The 26,440-nt window shown below is 57.6% G+C and overlaps 1 protein-coding gene across 2 annotated transcripts in view; it reads left to right on the top strand.

The window, feature by feature from the left end:
- Positions 1 to 17,892, top strand: part of Mxra5 (matrix remodeling associated 5) — a 36,593-nt gene extending 18,701 nt beyond the window's left edge. Inside the window, exons 5-8 of one of the 2 annotated variants that reach the window (XR_007106466.1) lie at positions 760 to 5,571; positions 8,197 to 9,097; positions 14,960 to 16,932; positions 17,091 to 17,892. Coding sequence is in view for 1 of the 2 variants with exons in the window: in XM_047536893.1 (XP_047392849.1) it covers positions 760 to 5,571; positions 8,197 to 9,097; positions 14,960 to 16,868 (7,622 nt within the window). In the remaining variant the exon portion in view is untranslated. Of the gene's footprint in view, positions 1 to 759; positions 5,572 to 8,196; positions 9,098 to 14,959 lie in introns of both variants that reach the window. The other variant, XM_047536893.1, reaches the window with a different exon arrangement.
- Positions 17,893 to 26,440: the final 8,548 nt, after the last annotated feature.

Genomic DNA, 26,440 nt, shown 5'->3' with positions numbered 1-26,440 from the left:
TGGGGACACCTCACATCTAAACCACAGCACAAGTAAGCCAGTAACATCTGCACCATCACACAGTAGTCTGTACTGTGCACAGTGGTGCACACTGTCCTTTATACATCTGGTGGGTTTATGCACAACAGTGTCAACGCATGAATGATGTGTCTCTGTCAGATGTTCCCATGGTTACAGCATCACTAGGCATGGGGATTTCTTACCTCCATGATAATCTTTGGGGACCAACATCACGTATGTCCCTCGGGGGCCCAAACCTCATGATAGGTGGCATGACCACCATTAGAAGTCCCAGTGAGTGAGAACATGGTGTGCTAGAACTGAGTCTTGGAATGGAGGCAGCCACGGAAGCCAGCCTCCCGTGCCGATGGGAGTCCATCTTGGCTGGAAACTTTGTCTGATGAGAAGCGCTGTCTTTACTGTCCAGCTTCCATGCAGATCCCGACGCTCTGATGATAAGCGCTGTCTTTACTGTCCGGTTTCCGTGTAGACCCCGGCGCTCTGATGAGAAGCGCTGTCTTTACTGTCTGGCTTCCGTGCAGAACCCGGAGCTCTGATGAGAAGCGCTGTCTTTACTGTCCGGCTTCCGTGCAGAACCCGGAGCTCTGATGAGAAGCGCTGTCTTTACTGTCCGGCTTCCGTGCAGAACCCGGAGCTCTGATGAGAAGCGCTGTCTTTACTGTCCGGCTTCCGTGTAGAACCCGGATCTCTTGCTGTTCTCCTGCGCTTACTGGGTGTTCGCTTGCTTCTCTGTTGCAGGGGTTCTCAAGTGCAAGAAGGACAAAGCCTACGAAGGCGGTCAGCTGTGTGCCACCTGTTCCAGCCCCAGGAAGCTCCTGAAGCAGGAGATCCTCAAGCTGACCGACGTCGCCTGCCTCAAGCCCGCCATCGAGTCCCCTCTGAGACAGAACCGGAGCCACCTGGAGGAGGAGGTGGAGGAGGAGGAGCAGGAACCGGAGGAGGCTGGCGATTCCCAGAGAGCTCTGGAAGGCTCCCAGTCCCCACCGTGGAACATCTCTCTGAATATGACCGACGAGCATCGGAACATGGTGCTTCTGCTGTGTGACATCAAGAAGCCCAGGGGTCTGCACAGCCTGCAGCTGAACCAGACGGATCCCCCGGAGATCGACGTCAACGCCACGCTGGCCCTGGACCTGGAGTGTCCCATGACCAGAGAGAACTACGAGAAGCTGTGGAAGCTGATCGCCTACTACAGCGAGGTGCCCGTCAAGCTGCACCGCGAGCAGGCGCTCAGCGGGGACCCCGGCGTCGGTTACCAGTACCGGCAGGACTCCGACGCCGAGGCCCTGTACTACACTGGTGTCCGCGCCCAGATTCTGGCGGAACCAGAGTGGGTCATGCAGCCGTCCATCGAGATCCAGCTGAACCGACGGCAGAGTACGGCCAAGAAGGTCCTGCTCTCCTACTACGCCCAGTATTCGCAGACGGTGTCCCCCAAAGACACCAGGCAGGCCCGGAGCAGAGGCTGGGTCATGATCGAGCCGGACGAGGCCGTGCCGAGCGCCCAGACCGTCCTGGAAGGGGGCCAGTGTCAGCTGAGCTGCAACGTCAAGGCCTCCGAGAGTCCGTCCATCTTCTGGGTGCTTCCCGGCGGCTCCGTCCTGAAGGCGCCCACGGAGGACCAGGAGGGCAGGCTCTCCGTGCTCAGCGGTGGGCAGCTGAGGATGCGGTCCATGGAGCCGTCCGACTCGGGGCTGTACCAGTGCGTGGCTCGGGTGAGGGACGAAGTCGCCCGGATGGCCTACCGGGTGCTGGTGGTGGCCGCCGTCAATCAGCCCCTGGAGAGAGAGACGGTGAGCATTGACAAGGGTCCCGGGGACTCGGTCATGCTACCGTGCAGTACGCTGGCCGTCCCCGAAGCCCACGTTACTTGGATCCTTCCAAACAGAAGAATGGTCAGCGCTACGGCCAACGCCTCCCACGCCTACGTGCTGGCCAACGGCTCGCTCTCCGTCCCCAAGCTCCAGGTGGGTGACGGTGGCTACTACAGATGCGTGGCCGCCAACCAGCAAGGGGCGGACCAGTACACGGTGGGCGTCACGGTGAGTAGGAATGGGCCCGGCAGGTCCTCCAAGAGGGGCAGACGTCCGGCCGCCAAAGCTCTCTCCAGAGTCAGGGGAGATGTCGTGGAGGACGAAGGAGGATCGGGGACGGGAGAGGAAGGACAGCCCTCAAGGGGAGGTCCCCACCCAGAGGACCCAGAGGCGGCCATGAAGACCAGGGACGAGGCTTCCCTGGGAGACAAGAAGGTCAAGAAGGGACGCCGGAAACTCAAGCTCTGGAAGCACCCGGAGAAGGAGCCCGAGGCCAACATGGCGGAGGGCCGCCGGGTGTTCGAATCCCGACGCCGGGTCAACGTGGAGAACAAGCAGATCAACCCCAAGCGCTGGGCGGACATCTTGGCCAGAGTGCGGGGCAAGAATCTCCCGAGAGTCACAGAAGGACCCCGGGTCCTGGACCCCAGCACGTCCGCACCCCTGAGTCCAGAAGGGACGTCTCCTCCCCCCGCCGTCTCTCCCCCGTCTGCGTCCCCCGTGCAGACGGCCGCCGGCGAGGAGGGATCCGCGGAAGACGCGGCTCCGTTGGTTGAAGGAGAGCAGGGATCCAGTGCCGTCTCCCCAGCCCGGACGGGACCGGGGCCGACCCCCGGTGGCGTCGCTCTTGCAGGACCCCAGGTCACCGGGGTCCGTCTGGAAGAAGAAGTGGTCGAGGAGGACTCGGCGGGGAGGACTGAGGACCTGGCTCCCACCCCGGTGGACATGGGGTGGGTGGCGGCTACCACCCCGCAGCCTGAGCCTCCCGAGTCGCCTCCTGCTCCGCGGACCTCAGACTCGGTCTCCGGAGAGCCCGCGGAGGAAGAGGCCGTGACGGAGCCGTGGTCGGCCGCAGAAGAGGCTGTGTCCCTGCCGGAGGGCACAGCAGGGGAGGACGAGCCTCCCCTGGACACAGCCTCCCTGGCGGAGTCTGAGATCCTGCGAGTCCTCCATCGGGATCCGGAGACGAGTTCAGACCCTGGGGAGTGGAGGACCACTCCCCGCGTCCCTCCCACGCCCACCCGGTGGGTGGCCGACCCCGGTCCATCCGAGTCGCTCGGAGAGCCAGGTGACCCGGCCCGGTCACCTCCGCGGGGGCCCAGCGACAGTTCCCACCTGGAGAAGAGCCGTCTGAAGGCCCCGCGTCCTCCACCGACCCAGCAGGACACGGAGGAGACATCTCAGAGCGCTCCAGACCCCCGACCCTCCGTTCTGCCCGACCCCACGCCGGCAGCCGCGAGCCGCCGCTCTCCGGCCACGCAGCCCGGGGAGTCCACACCCGGCGCTCGGCTGGACCAGGGCACCACCGTGGTGGCCGCGACCACACCAAGTCACCAGAGCACTTCGCCATGGGGGACGGCCACTCCTCGAAGGAGGCCCGGAGGGAGGAGGAGATCCCGTCCTCACAAGCTCCGCCATCGGCACAGGCAGACCTCAGCCTCCACCCCGGCCTCCACGGAGAGCCCAGTGGAGGCACCGGCTGGCACCCCCGAGACGAAGGCGCCCAAGCCAGAGGAGGGCACCCCGGTCCCCACCTCCTGGGCCGGCGACACGGTCGGCACCCCCAAGCCGTGGGACCTGGAGAAGGATCCGGAGCCGGTCTCCAAGGGAACCCCGCGGAGGAAAAACGGGAAGAGGCTGAACAAGCATCGGTCCTCCACTTCCACACCGCGCTCCCCGGCGCCTGCGTCCACGCCCAGCCCCGCTCCGGACAGCGGCCGGGAACGTGTCACCAGGCCCAGTCGGGAAACCGCGTCCTCGCCTGGAACGGTTCCGCTGAAAACCGGGGACCCCTACCAGGTCCCCAGAGAGGAAGAGGATCCGACAACCACCTCAAAATCAGCTTCGCCTGGTGACGGAGGCCAGGAGACCATTCCCGCCACACACACGCCGGCCTCGGACGCAAGAGAAGCGGCAGATCACGGTGTCACCGAGGTGGACGGCCATGCAACTGACCCCTCGGTCCCCGGCGCACCTCCCACCGGCGTCTCGCCGACGTCTGCTTCCCGGGTTTCCACACTGCGGGGTTTCACGGAAGGGTCTCCTCCCCCGAGCCTCCCCGGAGCCTCCAGCTGGAGTCCCCCGGGGACGCTGCAGACGGACGCGATGGTCACTGATCTGGGGGGAGACGGCACAGACCCGCCCTGGGCCAAAGAGCCGGGAGACGTGGACTCCGCTCTTGCATCTCCGGCTTCTTCTCGGGTCTCCACGCCTTCCCAGCTGGAGGAGGCCGCTGGAGCCTCGACCACCGTCTCAGACGGCCAGGTGGACTGGCCTTCCAGTCGGGCAGAAGCCACCCTCGGGGGTCAGGGCCGGGGTGACACCACGCTGGGCCAGGGGCCTTCGCAGACGGAACCCCGGGAGCCCACCTCGAGCCCTGCCCGCCGGCAGGAGGGGACATCTCCGTCCCCGACCACCACGGCCGCACTGTGGGGACCGGCCACCGCCAAGCCCACGCTCCTCAGCCCGGGGACATCTCCAGCACCCACGGAGGACGAGGACGAGGTTCTCCTGAACTCTGTGGGGCGTCCCGGAACCCAAGCAGCCCGGGTGGACAATGAGGGGACGCGGCTGCAGTGGACACCCCCCGAACTGTCCACCCCCTCTTCCCACCAGGACGGGGGGAAGGACCTGGGGACGGACGCGTCCGGCAGCAGGAACAGGGGCAGCCCCTCCCCTGCCCCAGAGCGTCCTGCTTGGCGTGGGACGGTCCACCTTCCTCAGCCCCCGGCCGCCGTCCCCACCCGACCTACCGCACCGGCCGTGACCACGCAGAGCAGCTTACGCTCGGCCACCATCCAGCCGTCTGGCCACTCCGCCCACAAGCTGGGAGCAACCGCATTTCCTTCCAGGGTCCGGCCGGAGGACGGACGCTTCCCGGCCCCAGGACTGCCCGGCAGCCGGCTTCCCATCCCGTCCCACCCGCCTGGCACGCCGGTCAACCAGGGAACCGGGGACTCCAGACTGTCCGGAAGTAACAGCGTCCCCGAGCCCCGGAGTCCCGTGGCCGAGCGTCCGAAATGGCCGGTGCCTCCTTACCCGCTGGGCAGGTCCCCTTTCTTCACCGACTGGACGCTCTCTTCCCCACAGCTGAGGGTCACCGTCAAGCCTCAGACGTCCACCTTCCCCGCCCCAGTGACCAGAGAGAGGCACGTGGACCCCGGGCCCTACCACAGGGGGCGCCCGCAGGGCACCGTCCAGCTGGACTTGGGTCCACCCGCACCGCCTGTGCCGCGCCCTCCCCGGACCACGGCCGCGCCCCCCGTCCTCTCCACCCGCGGCTCCGTCCCCTGGGTGACCTCGTCCGCTCAGGCTTCCGGAAGCTTCCCCCAGAGCAGCTCCAAGCTCTTGGCCGGGGGACCAGCGACTTCCAAATTCTGGACGCTGGGGGAGAAGCCCCAAATCGTCACCAAGTCTCCACAGACCGCGTCCGTCACGGCCGAGACGGACGTCGCGTTCCCGTGTGAGGCCACCGGGAAACCCAAGCCCTTCATCACCTGGACGAAGGTCTCCACAGGTAAGGGAGGCCCCCAGGACCTGGCCTCCCCAGGACCTGGCCTTAGCCCGTCCACGGGGCAGGGGAGCCGGGAGGAGACTCGGGTGGCGTTCGGGGCGGCGTGGAAGCTCGGACTCGGGTCCTCTACACAGGGACCATCGAGCTCTGAGATAGTCTGAGGGGCGCCCTGGCCCTCGGCAGGAGGGTCCAGCAGAGCCCCCGGGGGTGGGAGCAGGGTGGAGGATGCACCCGAGAAGCCCTTGGTCCGTCCACCAGCTCGCAGGGCGCACAGGCCACGCTGCGGCTGAGCTGAGCGGCCACTGTCTGCACCTAGAGTCGGGGTGTGGACGCTTCGCTCCAAGACCCAGAGCCTGGAGGCTTAAATAGCGGATTGATCCCCTACAGTCCTGGAGGCTGGAGGCCCGAGGTCCAGGCGTGGGCAGGGCTGGCTCCTCCCCAGGCCTGGCTCCTGGGCTGGCAGACGCCACCTTCTCCCTGGGTCCTCACAGGGTCGTCCCTCTGTGTGCATCTGTGTCCTCACCTCCTCTTCTACCAGGACCCCAGTCCTGTGGGGTCAGGGCCACCCTGGGGACCTCACTGCACCTCAGTCACCTCTGTAAAGACCCCTCTCCACACACAGGCACGTCCCAAGGTCCTGGGGTCAGGGCCACCCTGGGGACCTCACTGCCCCTCAGTCACCTCTGTAAAGACCCATCTCCACACACAGTCATGTCCCAAGGTCCTGGGGTCAGGGCCACACTGGGGACCTCGCTGCACCTCAGTCACCTCTGTAAAGACCCCTCTCCCCACACAGGCATGTCCCAAGGTCCTGGGGTCAGGGCCACCCTGGGGACCTCACTGCCCCTCAGTCACCTCTGTAAAGACCCCTCTCCACACACAGGCATGTCCCAAGGTCCTGGGGTCAGGGCCACCCTGGGGACCTCACTGCCCCTCAGTCACCTCTGTAAAGACCCATCTCCACACACAGTCATGTCCCAAGGTCCTGGGGTCAGGGCCACACTGGGGACCTCGCTGCACCTCAGTCACCTCTGTAAAGACCCCTCTCCACACACAGTCACGTCCCAAGGTCTTGGGGTCAGGGCCACCCTGGGGACCTCACTGCACCTCAGTCACCTCTGTAAAGACCCATCTGCACACACAGGCATGTCCCAAGGACCTGGGGTCAGGGTCACCCTGGGGACCTCACTGCACCTCAGTCACCTCTGTAAAGACCCCTCTCCACACACAGGCATGTCCCAAGGTCCTGGGGTCAGGGCCACCCTGGGGACCTCACTGCACCTCAGTCACCTCAGTAAAGACCCATCTCCACACACAGGCATGTCCCAAGGTCCTGGGGTCAGGGTCACCCTGGGGACCTCACTGCCCCTCAGTCACCTCTATAAAGACCCATCTCCACACACAGGCATGTCCCAAGGTCCTGGGGTCAGGGTCACCCTGGGGACCTCACTGCCCCTCAGTCACCTCTATAAAGACCCATCTCCACACACAGGCATGTCCCAAGGTCCTGGGGTCAGGGCCACCCTGCGGTCCTCATTGTACCTTGATTGCTTCTTAGGTCTTGGGGATCAGAACTGCAAGATGTGAATTGGGGGGGACCCAATTCATTCCATGACGATGGCCGACACTTGGCATCCTGCGGTAGCCCCAGAGCGTCCTGCTTCATGACCGGACCTTTGCTTTGTCTAACAGACACAACCATTTCCAGGTCCCCAGAGAAAACAAGAGCCGAGAATGACCATCCGGCCGTCCCCTCCTCTCCTTCCTCCTTCCTTCTCTCTAGCACAGCCGGGTCCTTCTCCCGGGGTGCAGGTCAGAGGGCTGCTTCCACGTCAAGGAGCTGGATTTGCAGGACTCAATCCTTTCTCCCCAGACCTGGAAGTGTCCCCGAGGTTCACAGAGGCTGTGCGCTAAGGGGGGTCACTCCTTGAGAGCTCAGCGTCTGAAGCCCCACGTTTTCCTGAGCATTTAATATTTGCAGGAAGCAGTAAACATAGACACCCTGCTTCCCTTGGGAGACCCCATTCATTCTAATTCTTAGGACCTACCATACGTCAGGCCATTTCAGAGCGTCCCTGGATCCCTTGCCTGACCTTCAGGAGCCCACCTCCAGGAGTCCATTCCTGATAGCAGCTGATCCTCGGTCTGCTGATTCTAAGCCAGTTGCCGTGGTGCAAACCAGTCACCCTAGTGACTCAGGAGGCTGAGGCAGGAGGATGGCGAGTGGGAGGCCAGCCTCACCAACTCAGCCAGACCCTGTCTCTGAAAATAAAAAAAATATATATAAAGAGCTGGGAAATGTGGCTCAATGGTCCCACATCTCCGGATTCCATCCCCAACACTTCAAGGAAAAAAAAAAAAGAAGAAGAAGAAATGCTGTTACATTGTTGAGGCAGCTCTGTGGGGTTTTGCAGGCTGGTTGTGGGAACTCAGATCCGCAGCCACGGGCCAGGGCTCTTCCTCGGCTCCATCTGCGCTTCCTCCCTGCGTGGCCCGCAGCCTCTCCCCTGCCTCCCCTTTGCAGGTTGAGGCTCGCAGAGGCTGACGGACGCGCTGACCCCGCGCATGCGCGGCCTCTCTGCGCGCGGCGCGGTCCGGGACGCTCACTGCGTGCTTCTTCTCCGCCAGGAGCGCTCATGACGCCCAACAGCAGGATCCAAAGGTTCGAGGTCCTCGCCAACGGCACCCTGGTCATCCGGAGGGTCCAGACGCAGGACCGGGGTCAGTACATGTGCACGGCCAGCAACCCGCATGGCGTGGACAAGATGGTGGTGGTGGTCTCGGTCACCGTGCAGCAGCCGCAGATCCTGGCCTCTCGCTACCAGGACGTCACTGTCTACCTGGGAGACACGATCGCCATGGAGTGCCTGGCCCAGGGCACCCCGGCCCCCCAGATCTCCTGGATCTTCCCCGACCGCAGGGTGTGGCAGACCGTGTCCGCCGTGGAGGGCCGCATCACGCTGCACGAGAACCGGACCCTGTCCATCAAAGATGCGTCCTTCTCGGACAGAGGCGTCTACAAGTGCGTGGCCAGCAACGCGGCGGGCGCGGACAGCCTGGCCATCCGCCTGCACGTGGCGGCGCTGCCCCCGGTCATCCAGCAGGAGAAGGCGGAGAACATCTCGCTGCCGCCGGGGCTGAGCGTCCACATCCACTGCTCGGCCAAGGCGGCGCCCCCGCCCAGCGTGCGCTGGGTGCTCTGGGGCGGCACGCAGATCCGCCCCTCGCAGTTCCTCCGCGGGAACTTGTTCGTCTTCCCCAACGGCACGCTGTACATCCGCAACCTGGCGCCCAAGGACAGCGGGCGCTACGAGTGCGTGGCCGCCAACCCCGTGGGCACCGCGCGCAGGACGGTACAGCTGAGCGTGCAGCGCTCGGCCGCCAACGCGCGCATCACCGGCACCTCCCCGCGGCGGACGGACGTCAGGTACGGAGGGACCCTGCGGCTGGACTGCAGCGCCGCGGGGGACCCCTGGCCGCGCATCCTCTGGAGGCTGCCGTCCAAGCGCATGATCGACGCGCTCTTCAGGTAGGGGCTCCGCCGGGCTCCCGGTTCATCCCTGGGTCCCCCATTCGTGTTGGGGACAGACTTGGTGGCACAAAGGGGTGTGAATCTCTGTCCTGGATAAGTACGCGTAGGAACTGCGCTCTGTGCGCCCTTCTTCACACAGAGAGGTCTGTGGTCTCCACGGCCTGCAGTACACAGCACAGACAACCGCAGGGGACCTGCCCACACTGCAGAGAAAACCTGCAGGGCCGTCTCTATCACCTGTCTATCCTCCTACCGACCTACCTGCCTATCTATGCATCACCTGCAGTTCTGTCTGTCTAGGTGATTGTCACACCCTGGGTGGGTGGTGTGTGGAGCCCAGAGATGCTGCTCCACAGCCTGTAGTGCACAGCACAGCCCAGCACAGAGAACCCCCAGCTCCAGATGCCACAGCGCAGAGAAAACCTGCAGGACAGAGTCTCCATCACCTATCAATCATGTATCATCCATCTATCTATCCATCTATCTATCCATCATCTATCAGTTCTGTCTGCCTAGGTGGCTGTCACACCCTGGGTGGGGCTGCTCCTGGCACCTGGTGTGTGGAGCCCAGAGAGGCTGCTCCACAGCCTGCAGTGCACAGCACAGCCCAGCACAGAGAACCTCCAGTCCCTGATGCCCACAGTGCAGAGGAAACCTGCAGGACAGAGTCTCCATCTACCTATCATCGATCCATCCAGCTGTCATCCATCTGTCTATCTATTATCTACCTATCACCTGTCTATCATCCATCAGTCAGCTATCTTTCATTCCCCTGAGCTCCTTTTCTACCTACCTGCCTCTTCTCTCCTTTCTGTGCACCCTCTTCCATCCAGAGGTCTATCATCCATCATTCACGCATCTTCTGTCTGTTTATATGTTCCTCTCCTCTCAGCTGTCCATCACCTGTGCCTCAACCGTCATCTGTCAGTTAATCTGACATCTGTCTTCTACACACTGGGGATCGCTCACCTCTCAGTTTGATATCTCATATCATTTATTCAAGGCCACAGTTCTCACTGGGACATTGTCCCCCCTCCCCCTCCCCCAGGGGACACTCAGGAGGGTGCAGACAAGTCTGGTGTCACACTGGGGGGATGTGTGCCCCTGGCTGCCCCGTGGGTGGAGCCCAGGGCTGCTGCTGTCCATTCCGGGTGCCCTGAGTGTCCCCCACGGCAGAGAGCCACCCGCCCGTCATGCCAGGGGTGCTGCAGACACCTGAGCTGGTCTGGGAAAGCCAAGGCTCACGTCTCTCTCAGGAGACTCTCAAGAAACAGCAGAGGAACGGGGAAATGGGGTGAGGCTGGTGTGTGTGTGTCTCTGTGCATGTGTGTGTGCGTGTGTGTGCATGTGCATGTCCGTGTGTGTGCATGTGCGTGTCCGTGTGTGTGCATGTGTGTGTGCATGCGTGTGTGCATGTGCATGTGTGTGCGTGTCTGTGTGTGTGCATGTGCGTGTGCATGCGTGTGCGTGTGTGCATGTGTGTGTGCGTGTATGTGCATGTGCTTGTGTGTGCTTGTGTGTGCTTGTGTGTGCGTGTGTGTGCGTGTGTGCATGTGCGTGTATGTGCATGTGCTTGTGTGTGCGTGTGTGTGCATGTGTGTGCATGTGCGTGTGTGTGCGTGTGTGCATGTGCGTGTGCATGTGTGTGCATGTGTGTGTGCGTGTGCGTGTGCGTGTGTGTGCATGTGCATGTGTGCATGTGCATGTGCGTGTGTGTGTGCGCGTGTGCGTGTGTGTGCGCGCATGTGTGTGCGTGTGCGTGTGTGTGTGCACATGTGCTTGGCCAGCATCTGCAGAGGCTCAGGCGGGGACGCCCCCCAGGACAGAGCCCAGTCGGGGTCCCTGGCACCCTGGGCCCCTGCCGGACTCCTCCGATGCAGGAGAAAAGGCTCGGCTCCCCTCCCGCCCTGCCATTTAAACTTGACAAAGCCAGGGCTGCACAGCCCGCACCAGATACCACGCAGCGGGCTTTCCGCGGACGCCGGCCTGGCCCTGGCCCTGTGGAAACAAGGTCCGCGGAGGGACGCGGCGCCCTCCCCCAGGGCGGCCCCGTGCACCCAGGTCATGCAAAGTCCCCACTAATTACAGTCCGAGACCTGGGTCAGCAAACAGCTCAGGCTGCCTCTTTAAAGTGCGCTGGTCTCTTTAAAGGGGCCTCTGTGCCGGCCTGGCCCGCCTGGCAGCGTTCCTCACGGACGCAGGGGCCCTGCCAGGACAGACCTCAGACCCCCACCCCCGCCACGCCCGCGGGAAAGCCAGATCCCCGCCCGATGGTCACCCCGCGCCCTGGCTGGGGATCCTCGGGGAGAAGCTGCACCGCGCTTAGAAACACAGGCGGCCGCACCGGGTCTGGGGTCCCGCTCGTCCCAATGCGGGTGAAAAGGCGTCCCGCCTGCTACTCTCAGAGGGCGTAGGGATCCGAGGCTTGATTGACGGAGACCACGACCCAGTTTCTCTGGCCAATGCCAGGGCTCGCTTTTATTAACCATGATCAGTAAGTCTGTGTGCATCACTCAGCTGTCTTCACATACAGAATATATGTGTAGATACATGTTCTATGTCTGTTCTGTATAGATACACATATATTTTGCACTCTGCTTATATATCATATATATATTCTGCAGGCAGAATATATACAGATGATACATGCATCTCTCACTAGATATATATGTTATATATATTGCATTCTGCTTACATATATATATTCTGTAAGCAGAATATATGCAGATGATACATGCATCTCTATATGTTCTGTATAAACTACATATATATTTTGCATTCTGCTTATATTATATATAATTATATTCTGTGAGCAGAATATATACAAATATATACATGCATCCCTCTATATGTATATGTTCTGTATATAGTACCTATATATCTTGCATTCTGCTTATGTTATATATAAGTATATTCTGTAAGCAGAATACATACAGATGATACATGCATCTCTCTATATATGTTCTGTATATACTACATATATACTTTGCATTCTGTTTATATTATATATAAGTATATTCTGTAAGCAGAATACATACAGATGAGACATGCATCTCTCTATATATGTTCTGCATATACTACATATATACTTTGCATTCTATTTATATTATATATAAGTATATTCTGTAAGCAGAATACATACAGATGAGACATGCATCTCTCTATATTTGTTCTATATATACTACATATATATTTTGCATTCTATTTATATTATATATAAGTATATTCTGTAAGCAGAATACATACAGATGAGACATGCATCTCTCTATATTTGTTCTGTATATACTACATATATATTTTGCATTCTGTTTATATTATATATAAGTATATTCTGTAAGCAGAATACATGCAGATGAGACATGCATCTCTCTATATATGTTCTGTATATACTACATATATATTTTGCATTCTGCTTGCATATATATCCCTATCACATCCTCTGCGTGTGTGTGTGTTTTAAAGTCAGTGACACAATCCTAGACGTGCCATTAGTGCAAAGCCGTGTTTGGACATATTCGGGGAGCAGAATTCAAGTGTGTCTCTATGCTGCTGTCACAGAGTGTGAGGATGGAGATTCCTCCGTGGGCCACTCTGAAGACAAAGCGTCCCAAAGGCTGTCACCGGATGGTCCGAAGCATGGTTCTGAACGGCTCCGGGCGCCCCAGGTGTTTACTGCTGTCCCTCGTTGCTTCCGTGATGCCCCCTGTTACACTGGACTTCCTGAGCGCAGGCTCGGAGGCCCTTGGTCTTCCGGTGCAGGACAGAGGCCTGCGTTTGGACTTTACCTGGTGGCTGTCAACTGGCCTCAGGTACAGACCCTGGGGAGCTCGGTCAGCTGTCAGGACCCCAGGGTCTGTACTGCAGCAGCCCTTTGCTCTGCACGTGGTGGAAGATGCGTGGACGGCGGAAAGAGCCCGGGGCGCCTTCTTCAGGAAGAGCTCCGCCTCCTCGCGGGTCGAGGCGGGCTGATTCTCCCGGGCCACTGCAATTCCTGAATCTGGGATCACAGGGAACTTCAGGCCTCGGCGCAGAGAGTTGCTCTCACACACGCAGGCGCGCACAAAAACCCAGAGCCGAAACCAGGAGGGCGTTCCCATCCTTAATCCACGGCCAGGGCAGCCCGAGGTCAGACATTCAGGAATTCCAATGTGGGGCAAATCGTTCCCACCTTTGGACGCCGTCCCCTGGAAGCTGCAGGAATCCGTGGGCCTTCAGCACAGGCGACTGCACAAGCTGATCCCTCCCTGCACCAAACGTTCCCAGGAATCTGCGCATTGCAAGCTCCAAACGAGCTTGTGAGGATCCTGCGGATTCTCTGAGCCTCCTTCCCATGTCTCCTTTTTGATCTTTGATTTTATTTATTTGAACTTTCTTGCTGACAAGCATCTACCAATATATCTTGGTCTACCTAAGTTCTGTTAATTTTGTTCCCCTTTTTGAAAAAAAAATCTTCCTTTTGTTGGGTCTTTGCATTTTTTTTTTTTTAAGCAAGGACAGATTGGCAGGGGAGAAGATAAGGAGAATATGATTTATGTGTTAGAGTTGCAATTGGATAAGAAAAAATTCTGGTCCTATTGCATACGAGGGTGACTATATATGTTGACAGTGTGCTATGTATTGCAAAAACAAATGAGAAGAAAAGATTTTGAATGTTGTCAGCACAAAAAAAATACAGCAATCATTATTTAAAAAGATAGAAATGCCCACCCTAACTAGGTTAGTATACATTGCGTACATGTAGTGAAGCATCATGTGGTACCTCATAGAGATGCACAATTTTTATAGACCAAATAAAAGTTTAAAAGAACCAGTTTTTGTGCAGCCAAGAGAAACAAATTCAAAGAACCTACATTTAAAGTTTTACCTTTTTTTTTCCTGGTTCCAGGGGTTGAACCCAGGGATGCTTAGCCACAGAGCCACATCCCCAGCCATTTTTGTTTCTTATTTGGAGACAGGGTCTTGATACATCACTCAGGGCCTTGCTAAGTTGCTGAGGCTGGCCTCCAACTTGCTATCCTCCTGCCTCAGCCTCCCAAGCCACTGGAATTACAGACATAAGCCACCACACTGGCTTCAAGTTTTGTTTTTTAATGGACACACAATAACTGTACATGTTTGTGGGCTACCCTGTGACAAATGGATACATGTTCAAGATGCCTAATGATCAATTTGGGGTAAATCAGCATCTTCAACACCTGAGACCATATCTCTGTCTTGGAAAGATGCAACATCTTCCCTTTCAGTTTTTTTTTTTTTAATTTCTTCCAGTGAGTTGCACCTGACAGCAGAAGGCATGGATGCATTTTGACAGATCAGACATAAATGGAGGGTCATCTCTCATTTTTCTGACTGTCCATGTTGCAGGATCACATGGTCATGCAGTCACACATGCACATGAGTCATCATGTCTGTTCACTCTACTGTCCTTCCTGCCCCACACCCTTCCCTCCCTTCACTCCCTCTACCTAATCTAAAGTACCTCTATTCTTCCCTAGCTCCCTTCTTATTGTGAATCAGCATCTGCATATCAGAGAAAACATTGGACCTTTGGCTTTTGGGGATTGGCTTATTTCACTTACTGATCTTCTCCAACTCCATTCATTTACCAGCAAACGCCATCATTCCATTCTTCTTTAGGGCTGAGTAATATTCCACCCTATATAGACACTCACGTATGCCCCATTTTCAGCAGCTCAACTCACATCTTCCCTTTCAGCTTTTCTGAAATACATAATAATGATGGTGAACTTGATTCCCCCTCCTGGAATCCCTCCCATTTTTCTTTTATTCCCCGCACCTACAGCCCGGTGGAGCGCTTGCGAGACTGACCCCCGACTGCTTTCTCTTCTTCTCCGTCAGCTTGGATGCCCGGGCGAAGGTGTTCAGCAACGGGACCCTGGTGGTGAAGTCGGTGACCGACAAGGACGCGGGGGATTACCTGTGCGTGGCCCGCAACAAGGTCGGGGACGACTACGTGGTGCTGAAGGTGAACGTGGAGATGAAGCCAGCCAAGATCCAGCACAAGGAGGAGAACGACCACCGCGTCTTCTCGGGGGGCGACCTCAAGGTGGACTGCGTGGCCACCGGGCTGCCCAACCCGGAGATCTCCTGGAGCCTGCCGGACGGTAGCCTGGTCAACCCCCTGATGCAGGCGGACGACAGCGGGGCGCGCACCAAGCGCTACGTGGTCTTCCACAACGGCACGCTCTACTTCAACGAGGTGGGCCCGCGCCAGGCGGGCGACTACACCTGCGTGGCCGAGAACCAGGTGGGCAAGGACGAGATGCGCGTGCACGTCAAGGTGGTGCCCGAGCCCGCCGCCATCCGCAGCAAGGGCCCCGCCGTGGTGCAGGTGGCCTACGGCGAGGTGGCCACCCTGACCTGCGCGGCCAAGGGGGAGCCGGTGCCCCGGGTGACCTGGCTGTCGCCCACGCACCGGCTGATCCCCGCCTCCTCCGACAAGTACCGGGTCTTCGACGACGGGACGCTGCTCATCCAGAAGGCGCAGCGCGCGGACAGCGGCAACTACACCTGCCTGGTGCGCAACCGCGCGGGCGAGGACCGCAAGACCGTGTGGCTGCAGGTGCAGGTCCAGCCGCCGCGCATCAACGGGCACCCGGGCGCCGTGGCCGCCGTGCACGAGGTGGCGGCCGCCGGCAGCCGCAGGCTGATCGACTGCGCGGCGCGGGGCATCCCGGCGCCGCGGGTGCTCTGGGCCTTCCCCGAGGGGGTGGTGCTGCCCGCGCCCTACCGCGGAAACCGCGTCACCGTGCACCGCAACGGCACGCTGGACCTGCGGGGCCTGCGCACCAGCGACTCGGCGCGGCTGGCCTGCATCGCCCGCAACGAGGGCGGCGAGGCGCGGCTGGAGGTGCGGCTGACCGTGCTGGAGCCGGCGGAGGGGCCCGCCTTCCACGACCCGCCCCGCGAGGAGATCACGGCCTCGGCCGGCCACACCATCAGCCTCAACTGCTCGGCCGCGGGCAGCCCGCCGCCCAGCCTGCTCTGGCTGCTGCCCAACGGCACGGAGCTGGCCAGCGGGCAGCGGCTGCAGCGCTTCTTCCACAAGCGCGACGGGATGCTGCACGTCAGTCATCTGTCTCCCGGCGACGCGGGCGCCTACCGCTGCCTGGCGCGCAACGCGGCCGGCCAGGCGGAGAGGCGGGTCTCGCTCCGGGTGGGGCCCAGCCCCGCGCCCAGCCCGCGGCACCACAGCCTGGTCAGCATCGTCAACGGGGAGGACCTGCGGCTGCACTGCGCCGCCCCCGGGGGCCGGCCGGGCCGCTTCTCCTGGACCCTGCCCAGCGGGCTGAGCCTGGAGGGGCCCCAGGCCCGGGGCCGCTTCTCCCTGCTGGACAACGGCACGCTGACCGTGCGCGCGGCCTCGGTCTTCGACAGGGGCACCTACGCGTGCAGGACGGAGACCGAGGCCGGCGCCGTGGTGCTCAGCACCCCGGTCATCGTGATCGCCTACCCGCCCCGCATCACCAGCGAGCCGCGGCCGGTCATCTACGCCCGGCCCGGCGGCGCCGTGGAGCTTCCCTGCCTGGCCATGGGGCTTCCCAAGGCCGAGATCACGTGGGAGCTGCCTGACAGGTCGCTGCTGACCGCCGCCCCGCAGGCCCGGCTCTACGGGAACCGGTACCTCCACCCGCAGGGATCGCTGACCATCCAGCAGGCCACGCAGAGGGACTCCGGCTTCTACAAGTGCACGGCCAGGAACGTCCTGGGCTCGGACTCCAAAACCACCTACGTCCACGTCTACTGAAAGCCCCTCGGGACGCGAGCCGGGCGGCTGCCCCTCGGGAGGCGAGGGTCTGCAGGGGTCATCGGTAAGGAAACCCCAAGCAGCGACCGCAGGTCTGAAAGGGCACCTGGGTCCCTGCCGGGTTCCAGTGGAGGCTGGCCTCGACCTAGCCTCCTTGGAGGACCTGGCTTCCCTCCTGGGGAGCTGAGAGCCCACCGGACACTCTCATCTCTCATTTCCCAGGGGGACCTGGATGGCTGCAGAGTCTGGTTTGCAAATGTCCCTCAAGACCATCCCTAAGACCCTGAAGAAACGTCTCTGAACACACACGGTGCTGATCCGGTGTCTTGCCACCCCCGTGACAGGTCATCCCCTGGTGAATTCTCTGCACTTTTCCCCTGATGCAACAAACATTCCAGAATTTTCCGGTTCTTTCCTCTGTTGCTTCACTATTCCCTGGTGTCCCTTAAAAACCATGAATGCATTCTGTTTGGTTTTGTTTTTTCAATCTCCCGTTTCCTACGCATACAGTTGCCCTCTCAGATGTAAAGACTCTTCTGCTGAAAGCCACTTTTTATATACTGTTATAAATATATATATATAAATGGTTTTTTTCTTCCTAATCAGACGATGAGAATAGAAAGAGAGAGACTTTCTAGCTCATTAAAAATAATAAGTTATTGGTCTTTACAAGACTCGGGTACATTCCCGCAGACATGGAAACGCAATGAACAGGAGCGGCAGCCGCCGGGCGGGGGAGGCTGGGAGATGGGATGTCCTGCTGTGGGAAACGAATCGGGAAAGCCGAGGTCGGGGGATAGAAAAAGAGCGGAAGGGAGACGAGAATCCCGGAGCCCATGGAACCGAGTCCAGGGTCTTCCAAAAACTCAAATGAAATGAAAGAGCAAGCCAGGGGACTTCTCCGTGACCTGTCCACCGCGTCCTCTCAGCTGCTGCCGGAGAGCTGCTGCTTCCCTGACTGCTTTACTGTATTTTCAAGGTCAATTGACTGTACATTTGACAATAAACTAATATTTTCCAAAGAGCAAAAGGATCTGGGCTAGCTCGGCGCTTTGGGGAAACTGCCGTGAGCCACGCATTTTACTGATTCCGTTCTCCATACCTTTCTGGACAGGGAGGGAACTGGGACTTCTCTTTTTTCTGTTTTCTTGGGATGAAGATTCCCCTGCAGGTCCCGGCAGGCCTTGCAGAGGAAAATCTCTCTTCCTTTGCTTCTCCTGAGAGACCCTCACTCTCTCGCTTCCCCCAGGCAGGGAGGAAAACGGCCCCTTAAGATAAGCCCTCGCAGAGGAGCCAGGCTGTCGCCCTTTTGGCAAACACGCTTCTGCCTATTGATAAAAACCCCGCTCCTGACACGCAAGTGGGCTCTCCGGGAAGCACCGAGTATCTCTCCTTCATGCACTAGAGGGTCGCTTTGCTTACAGACTTGATGAGTGGCGTGGACCAGGAGAGGCCCCGGAAATGCAGAGATGGGAGGAAACGGTGACTGGAAGCACTGAGGAGCCACAGAGGGACCTCCCACCAGAGCAGGCTGCTCTGCCTCCACACCGTGGGCCTCGGAGCTGGGGGTCTCTGTGCTGGGCTGTGCTGTGCACTGCAGGCTGTGGAGCAGCCTCTCTGGGCTCCACACACCAGGAGCCAGGAGCAGCCCCACCCTGGTTGTGACAGCCACCTAGACAGACAGAAGTGGTAGATGACAGATAGATAGATAGATGACAGCTGGATGGATGGATGATAGATGGAGACTCTGTCCTTCAGGTTTCCTCTGCACTGTGGCATCTGGGCTGGGGGTTCTCTGTGCTGGGCTGTGCTGTGCACTGCAGGCTGTGGAGCAGCCTCTCTGGGCTCCACACACCAGGAGCCAGAAGCAGCCCCACCCTGGTTGTGACAGCCACCTAGACAGACAGAAGTGGTAGATGACAGATAGATAGATAGATAGACAGATACACAGACAGATGATAGATGACAGATTGATGGATAGGTGGATGATAGATAGGTAGATAGATAGATAGATAGATAGATGATAGCTGGAGGGATGGAGGGTAGATAGCTGGCATCCTCTGAAGGTCTCTTGCTTTAAGCTGGTGTGGGGCACGGAGCTCAGCGGTCCTGGAAAACAAACACAGATAATTAACGGTTTCGGGTGGAGATGGTCACGTGAGAGGCCTGGAAGTTTGTGACCTAGCTCAGCGGGAAGCCCGTAAACCAGTGTCCCCAGAGCAGGGAGGTGGGTGATTTCAGCTGCCCGTGCGATGCATTCACTGAAGGCTGCACCATGTTTTAAAAGAATATCCGAACGGAAGCAAGCCTGCTCTTCCCTCCCCGGAAGGGCTGCCTCCTGCCGGTTGGGCTGTGAACCGGGACTCTGGGCGCCCAGCAGAGTCCTCCGCCCCGTTCCCACCACGCAGGGCTGCCCGGTCCCTCCTCTCTGTAAAGCAAACCCGCAGCTCTTGCTCAGGGACGCCGGCTGTTTGCCAGGCTCCGTGAGGGAGGCCGCCACCCTGCCACCAAGCTCGAGGTGAGGGACGCTGAAGCCACGGGAGGCTCTTCCGCACTGTGTCCAGGACCTGAGGTGGAGGGTGACGCTGGCAAGTTGGTGTCCCGACTTCCTGGAGGGCCACCAGGACCTCACGCCACGTGGGCAAACCTAGAGGTCGAGGTCTCTCGGCCGAGAAGCTGGCTCTTCAGCTGCCCCTGTCAGAGGGTCTCTCCGCTGGAGTGTTGAGGGGGCTCCCTGGGCCTTCGCCTTGTGCTGGCTGCAGGGACCCAAGATGCTCACGGCAGGACGTTTGAGATCCAGCTGTCCCAGGGCTGAGCCGCCCACGGGCTCCAGGAGGCTCCTTCCCGCCTCTCCAGCTCCTGGGCTCCAGCCTCTGCCCTCCAGCCTCTGCCTCCGTCTCCACGTGGCTCCTCCTCTGTGTCTGTGTCTCCTCTTCTGTCTCTTGTGAGGACACGGCCATGGCCTCAGGGTCACCCTGACCAGGAGGAGCTCCTCTCAGGGTCCTGCACTCACTGCCTCTGCAGAGACCCTGTGTCCACACCAGGTCCCCTGCACAGGTTCTGGGTCCAGATGTGGACAGGACCAGCCTCTTCCCATGGTGTCCAGCTGCCTCCACAGGCTCAGGGAGGCTCCTTCCTGCCTCTCCAGCTCCTGGGCTCCAGGCGGCCCTGGGCTGGTGGCCCCAGCCCTCCAGCCTCTGCCTCCGTCCGTCTCCACAGGGCTCCTCCTCTGTGTCTGTGTCTCCTCTTCTGTCTCTTGTGAGGACACGGCCATGGCCTCAGGGCCACCCTGACCAGGAGGGGCTCCTCTCAGGGTCCTGCACTCACTGCCTCTGCAGAGACCCCGTGTCCACACCAGGTCCCCTGCACAGGTTCTGGGTCAAGATGTGGACAGGACCAGCCTCTTCCCATGGAGTCCAGCTGCCTCCACAGGCTCAGGGAGGCTCCTTCCTGCCTCTCCAGCTCCTGGGCTCCAGGCGGCCCTGGGCGGGTGGCCCCAGCCCTCCAGCCTCTGCCTCCGTCTCCACGTGCCTCCTCCTCCGTGTCTGTGCCTCCCCGTCTGCCTCTCATTAAAAGGAAAATCCTGTAGACCAATTAAATTCAGTAGCTTATTTGAGCAAACAAAAGGAAAATATTCCAAACATGAATTGCCAGTTGGGGCAGCTCCCGGAACCACAGAATGTTCCAAGAGCTGCCAGCAGGGCCGGGAAGGGGCAGCGTGGTGGAAAACCCGGGGGAGGCCTGGAGGCAACTGAACTCATTGTTGGCTGGCTTGCAGGACGCTCTGGGCGTCACCAAATCTCAGCCTCCGTCGTTGATGGTTTGGGCCCTGGCGTCTGGCCACATCCATGGCCCCCGACGCGTGCACGCTGTCCTTCGAGGACGCTCGCGCTTGGATCTGTGGTTCCCCCAGTGCCCAGCGATCTCCTCTTGAGACTCGCCCCTCCATCCCGGCTCATCCAGGGGTTCTGGGGACGAGACACAGACACATTCGGGGGGAATCCCATTCCCCCGGGGACTCCAGCTGTGTCTCTGACGGACAGATAAGAGGGTCTGCAGAAAGCGGTAAACGGTGATCCTCCGCAGCCAGGCTGAGAGGACGTAGCGCCATCTTGGGGGTGGCCTTCCCCATCCCTGAGGGATCTGGCAAATGCAGACCATGCTTCACTGAGGATTTCTCTACGGTGCAGACGGTGGATTCCAGGGAAATTCAAGGGGTGGGGGACCGAGCCTCTCCCCACACAGAAGGCCCAGGCCTGGTGCGCGCTGCATCTCCGAGCTCTGCTTCCGACCGGTAGGAAGACGCGCTCACGCACAGGTCCACGCGATGTATGGGGTCATACACCCTTGGGAGGGTCACCTCCTGGAGAAGGCGTCTCCGGAGGGCTCTGGCTTGCCCGTCTTACGCCGTGTGGCAGGACCAGGACCAGACGCCAAGGCAAAGAGCCGTCCCTGGGCCCAGCCATGCCAGCTTTGGAGGACAGGGTGGAGCAACAAGCCGTTGAGTCGGCAAAACACGGCGACGTCCACACGAGCTTCCACTCCTCCTGTCAAGTGGTGTTGAGGCCTCTGTCCTGGCAGGATTGTTGGAGAAGCCGCTGGAGTGGCGGGACCAGTTATGTCCCAGGATGATGGTTCAGTCAACCACCGTATGCCCCATGGTGATGGTTCAGTCAACCACCGTATGCCCCATGGTGATGGTTCAGTCAATGACCATATGCCCCACAGTGAAGGTTCAGTCAACCACCATATGCCCAGGGTGATGGTTCAGTCAACCACCGTATGCCCCATGGTGATGGTTCAGTCAACCACTGTATGCCCCATGGTGATGGTTCAGTCAACCACTGTATGCCCCATGGTGATGGTTCAGTCAACCACTGTATACCCCAGGGTGATGGTTCAGTCAACCACCGTATGCCTCATGGTGATGGTTCAGTCAACCACCATATGCCCAGGGTGATGGTTCAGTCAATGACCATATGCCCAGGGTGATGGTTCAGTCAACCACCGTATGCCCAGGGTGATGGTTCAGTCAACCACCGTATGCCCAGGGTGATGGTTCAGTCAACCACCGTATGCCCAGGGTGATGGTTCAGTCAACCACCATATGCCCCACAATAATGGTTCAGTCAACGACCATATGCCCAGGGTGATGGTTCAGCCAACCACTGTATGCCCCAGGGTGATGGTTCAGTCAACAACCGTATGCCCCACGGTGATGGTTCAGCCAACCACCGTATGCCCAGGGTGATGGTTCAGTCAATGACCATATGCCCAGGGTGATGGTTCAGTCAACCACCGTATGCCCAGGGTGATGGTTCAGTCAACCACCATATGCCCCACAATAATGGTTCAGTCAACGACCATATGCCCAGGGTGATGGTTCAGCCAACCACTGTATGCCCCAGGGTGATGGTTCAGTCAACAACCGTATGCCCCACGGTGATGGTTCAGCCAACCACCGTATGCCCAGGGTGATGGTTCAGTCAATGACCATATGCCCAGGGTGATGGTTCAGTCAACTACCGTATGCCCCACAGTGATGGTTCAGCCAACTACCGTATGCCCAGGGTGATGGTTCAGTCAACCACCATATGCCCCACAATCATGGTTCAGTCAACGACCATATGCCCCACAATCATGGTTCAGTCAACAACCATATGCCCCATGGTGGTGGTTCAGTCAACCACCGTATGCCCCACGGTGATGGTTCAGCCAACCACCATATGCCCCACAGTGATGGTTCAGTCAACCACCATATGCCCAGGGTGATGGTCCAGTCAATGACCATATGCTTCACAGTGAAGGTTCAGTCAGCCATCGTAAGCCCCACAATAATGGTTCAGTCAACAACCATATGCCCCACGGTGATGGTTCAGTCAACCACCATATGCCCAGGATGATGGTTCAGTCAACCACCGTATGCCTCACAGTGATGGTTCAGTCAACCACCATATGCCCCACGATAATGGTTCAGTCAACGACCATATGCCCAGGGTGATGGTTCAGCCAACCACTGTATACCCCAGGGTGATGGTTCAGTCAACAACCGTATGCCCCACGGTGATGGTTCAGCCAACCACCGTATGCCCAGGGTGATGGTTCAGTCAATGACCATATGCCCAGGGTGATGGTTCAGTCAACTACCGTATGCCCCACAATGATGGTTCAGTCAACGACCATATGCCCAGGGTGATGGTTCAGTCAACCACTATATGCCCCACGATAATGGTTCAGTCAACGACCATATGCCCAGGGTGATGGTTCAGTCAACAACCATATGCCCCACATTGATGGTTCAGTCAATGACCGTATGCCCAGGGTGATGGTTCAGTCAATGACCATATGCCCATGGTGGTGGTTCAGCCAACCACCGTATGCCCATGGTGATGGTTCAGTCAACTACCATATGCCCCATGGTGATGGTTCAGTCAACGAGCATATGCTCCACGGTGATGGTTCAGTCAACGACCGTATGCCCAGGGTGATGGTTCAGTCAACGACCATATGCCCCACGGTGATGGTTCAGTCAACGACCGTATGCCCAGGGTGATGGTTCAGTCAACGACCGTATGCCCAGGGTGATGGTTCAGTCAACAACCATATGCCCACGGTGGTGGTTCAGCCAACCACCATATGCCCCACGGTGATGGTTCAGTCAACAACCAATGCCGTAGAAGGAGCATGCACCCTACGGTCCAGGGCTGCCGTGAGACCTACGAAGTGTGTTTGTGTCCATGCACCCTGGAATTTTCACACAACCACACTCACGGCTAAGATGGCTCTCGAAGGTAGGACAAAGCTCATTGGTTGCTTTTAGGAAAGGAAGGGAAGGAGAAGAGAGGGGAGGAGAGGAGAGAATAAGCTACGCTCTCCATCTAGCAGGGTCACCTCTGTGAAGGGAGGGAGAAGCTGACCTCTCTGTTTGAGAAGAACTCTCTGGGGCTCTTGGGTTAAGTGAAAGCAAGGAGATCCAAGGCTGAGCAGCACAGGGGTCTCCAGGGGAAGGGGGTTTCTGGAGGGGTGATGGTTCAGTCAACCACCACCATATGCAAAGACCTGAGGTGGCCACCGGTGCACGGTCACCAGTAAGTGGGCTGCAAGGTGCTGGTGTCTCAGCCCAAGTTCAGGAGCTGCAGCTCAAGGTGAAGCCAAGGAGAACCCCACGTCCCTTCTGCCACATCTCCTCCACGTTCCTGCTCAGCGTCCCATGGCTGAGCCCCGCCGGAGGTCGCTAAGCCATTAAGTCCCTTCCTCCCAGCGGTGGACCACCCGAGATCACCTAACCCGATCCACAAACAGACCACCACGGGTAACTTGTGAACTCCACATTATGTTCATAGACGTCGATTCTTTGGGAAAAACATAATCAATAAATGATAAAAGCATCTGAAAAAAGATATATATGAAAGATCCCTAAGCTCTCGATTGAGATTCCCAGCCTGTGTGAATGCGCCAGTGTCCATCTTGTGGAAAGAGTCACGGAATTGGAAACTTGGGACCTCCTGGTAAGAGGGGGACATCCTCCTCTCCAATCTCCTGCTCCTGGAAAAAAATAATACACTCCATCTACTCTACCACCAAGGCTCAACCCAGGAGGCGTCTGTTCCTGCAACTGGAAGATCTGATCCCAACTCCAACTCTGTCCTGAGTTCCATACAGTGACAATAATGGGCACAGACATGGATGTGTGTTATGTCTCCACTGAAAACTGAATTTAATTGAGATTTTTTCCACGTTAAGAATTGGTGACCATGTGCTGAGTCTTAATCACCACCGATCCATGTGTTTGATCCTCACAAGGACCTGGAGCAAGACCAGAGTCCCCCTGGACAATTAGGAATTGGAGGCTCAGGAAGTCTAAGCAGATAATGGGAGGTAACTACTAACCCACAGGCGGGGAGGAGAGACCAGCGCTACGTCGAACCTCGTCTTGAGTCCCAGAGAATCTACACTCTGGTTCTCACCACCGGCTGCACCTCCCATTGAAGGTCTCTGAGGAAGGAAAGCCCCATGTCTAGGTGCCTCTCTCCCGCACACACCCGGGGACTCACCGCCTTCTTTGCAAAATCACTGACATCTTGGGTTCCCCCCCAAAATGAAGAGCTTTCTTCCTAAAAGGAATTCTTTGGCACATTAGCACAGCAGTTTAAATTGTATTATTCTCCAATAAAAAAAAAAAAAGAAAAAGAACCTCAGAATATAAATGGTATTGGAAGAACAGTTTTGTGATTATTAGTCTTGGACCAGAGAGAAGACAGATGATAGGAAACAGATGGTAGATAGAAAGATGTTCATAGATGGTGGACAGATGAGTGGGTGGATCGATAAATGATGGGCAGATACAGATGTATAAATATCTATAAAATAAATCAATGTAAAACCATATAAGTGCTATGGCACTACACAAGTATATAAATCAATATAAAATAGCAAACATACCATGTGTTATACAATATACATGCTCACGTACAGTATACAGGTATACAGTATATACCTCTACTACTATATTCAGTTTGAGCATTCCTAATCAAAATCTAACTTCCAAGGAACTCCAAAATCCAAAATTTTCTTTATTGATTTTTTTATCTGTTCCAATGAGTTGCCCCTGACACTAGAAGGCATGGATGCATTTTGACAGATCATAGACAAGTGAAGCAGCAGCTCTCATTTTTCCGACTCTACATATTGTAACGTCATCTTGGAGTTAATGAGTTTGCAGCTCTTCACCTGCCTTGGCATGATGGGTTATGGTCAAAACCGAAGCACACGAAAATCAGCGTATGAGGTGACCATTGGGCTCTGTGGATAAGGTGTGTCTGGCACGTGGAGGAATCTCAGGGTCAGAGTGGACCCCATCCCCAGGAGATCTCATTACGTAGGTGCAAACCTTCCAAAATCTGGAGAAGTCCAAAGTCCAAGCCACTTCTGGTCCCAACCGCCCTGAAGAAGGGATGCTCAGCCTGTGTGTGCGTGTGTGTGTGTGTGTGTGTGTGTGCACGCGCACGTGTGTGAATTCAAGGTAATTCACAGACTCATTTTTGAGCCTACATTAGTTTTTATTTTTCTTAGTTTAAACATCTTTTTATATCCTTTGGAGATCATGTCATAACCACTTGGTGACATTCCAAGTACAGGCAGGGACAACCCAGAAGGACAGAAAACATAACTGGGGAGAAAATTCAACCATCCCCAGATATGAATTTTTTAAAAAATCTTGGGAACACTTGATTTTGTTTTCTGGAATAAGAAATATGATTGCAAAAAATAAAAATTAAAAAAAAAAACACAAAAACAGGTCTTGGTTATTCTTTCTTCATCTGACACCTCATTTACATTTAGATGCACGAGCAACATATTTTAAAGGATCCATCCTACCCACAAAGCAGCTGGGATTGAAATCCTGCTCTCGGTCACCGAGTGGCTCAATTTCATGGTCTGCTAACACGTTGGCAGGGAGGTCACTGCCCTGAGACAGATGCAGCCAGCCGTCTAATGAACCCCATGTGCCTCCGCCATAGTGCAGAATGTTGAAAAGACTACATTTCCCAGGATCCCTTGCATCAAGAATG

Source organism: Sciurus carolinensis, chromosome X (assembly GCF_902686445.1).
Source record: "Sciurus carolinensis chromosome X, mSciCar1.2, whole genome shotgun sequence".
NCBI classification, from domain to species: Eukaryota; Metazoa; Chordata; class Mammalia; order Rodentia; family Sciuridae; genus Sciurus; species Sciurus carolinensis.
This window is presented reverse-complemented; position numbering and strand designations above follow the sequence as displayed.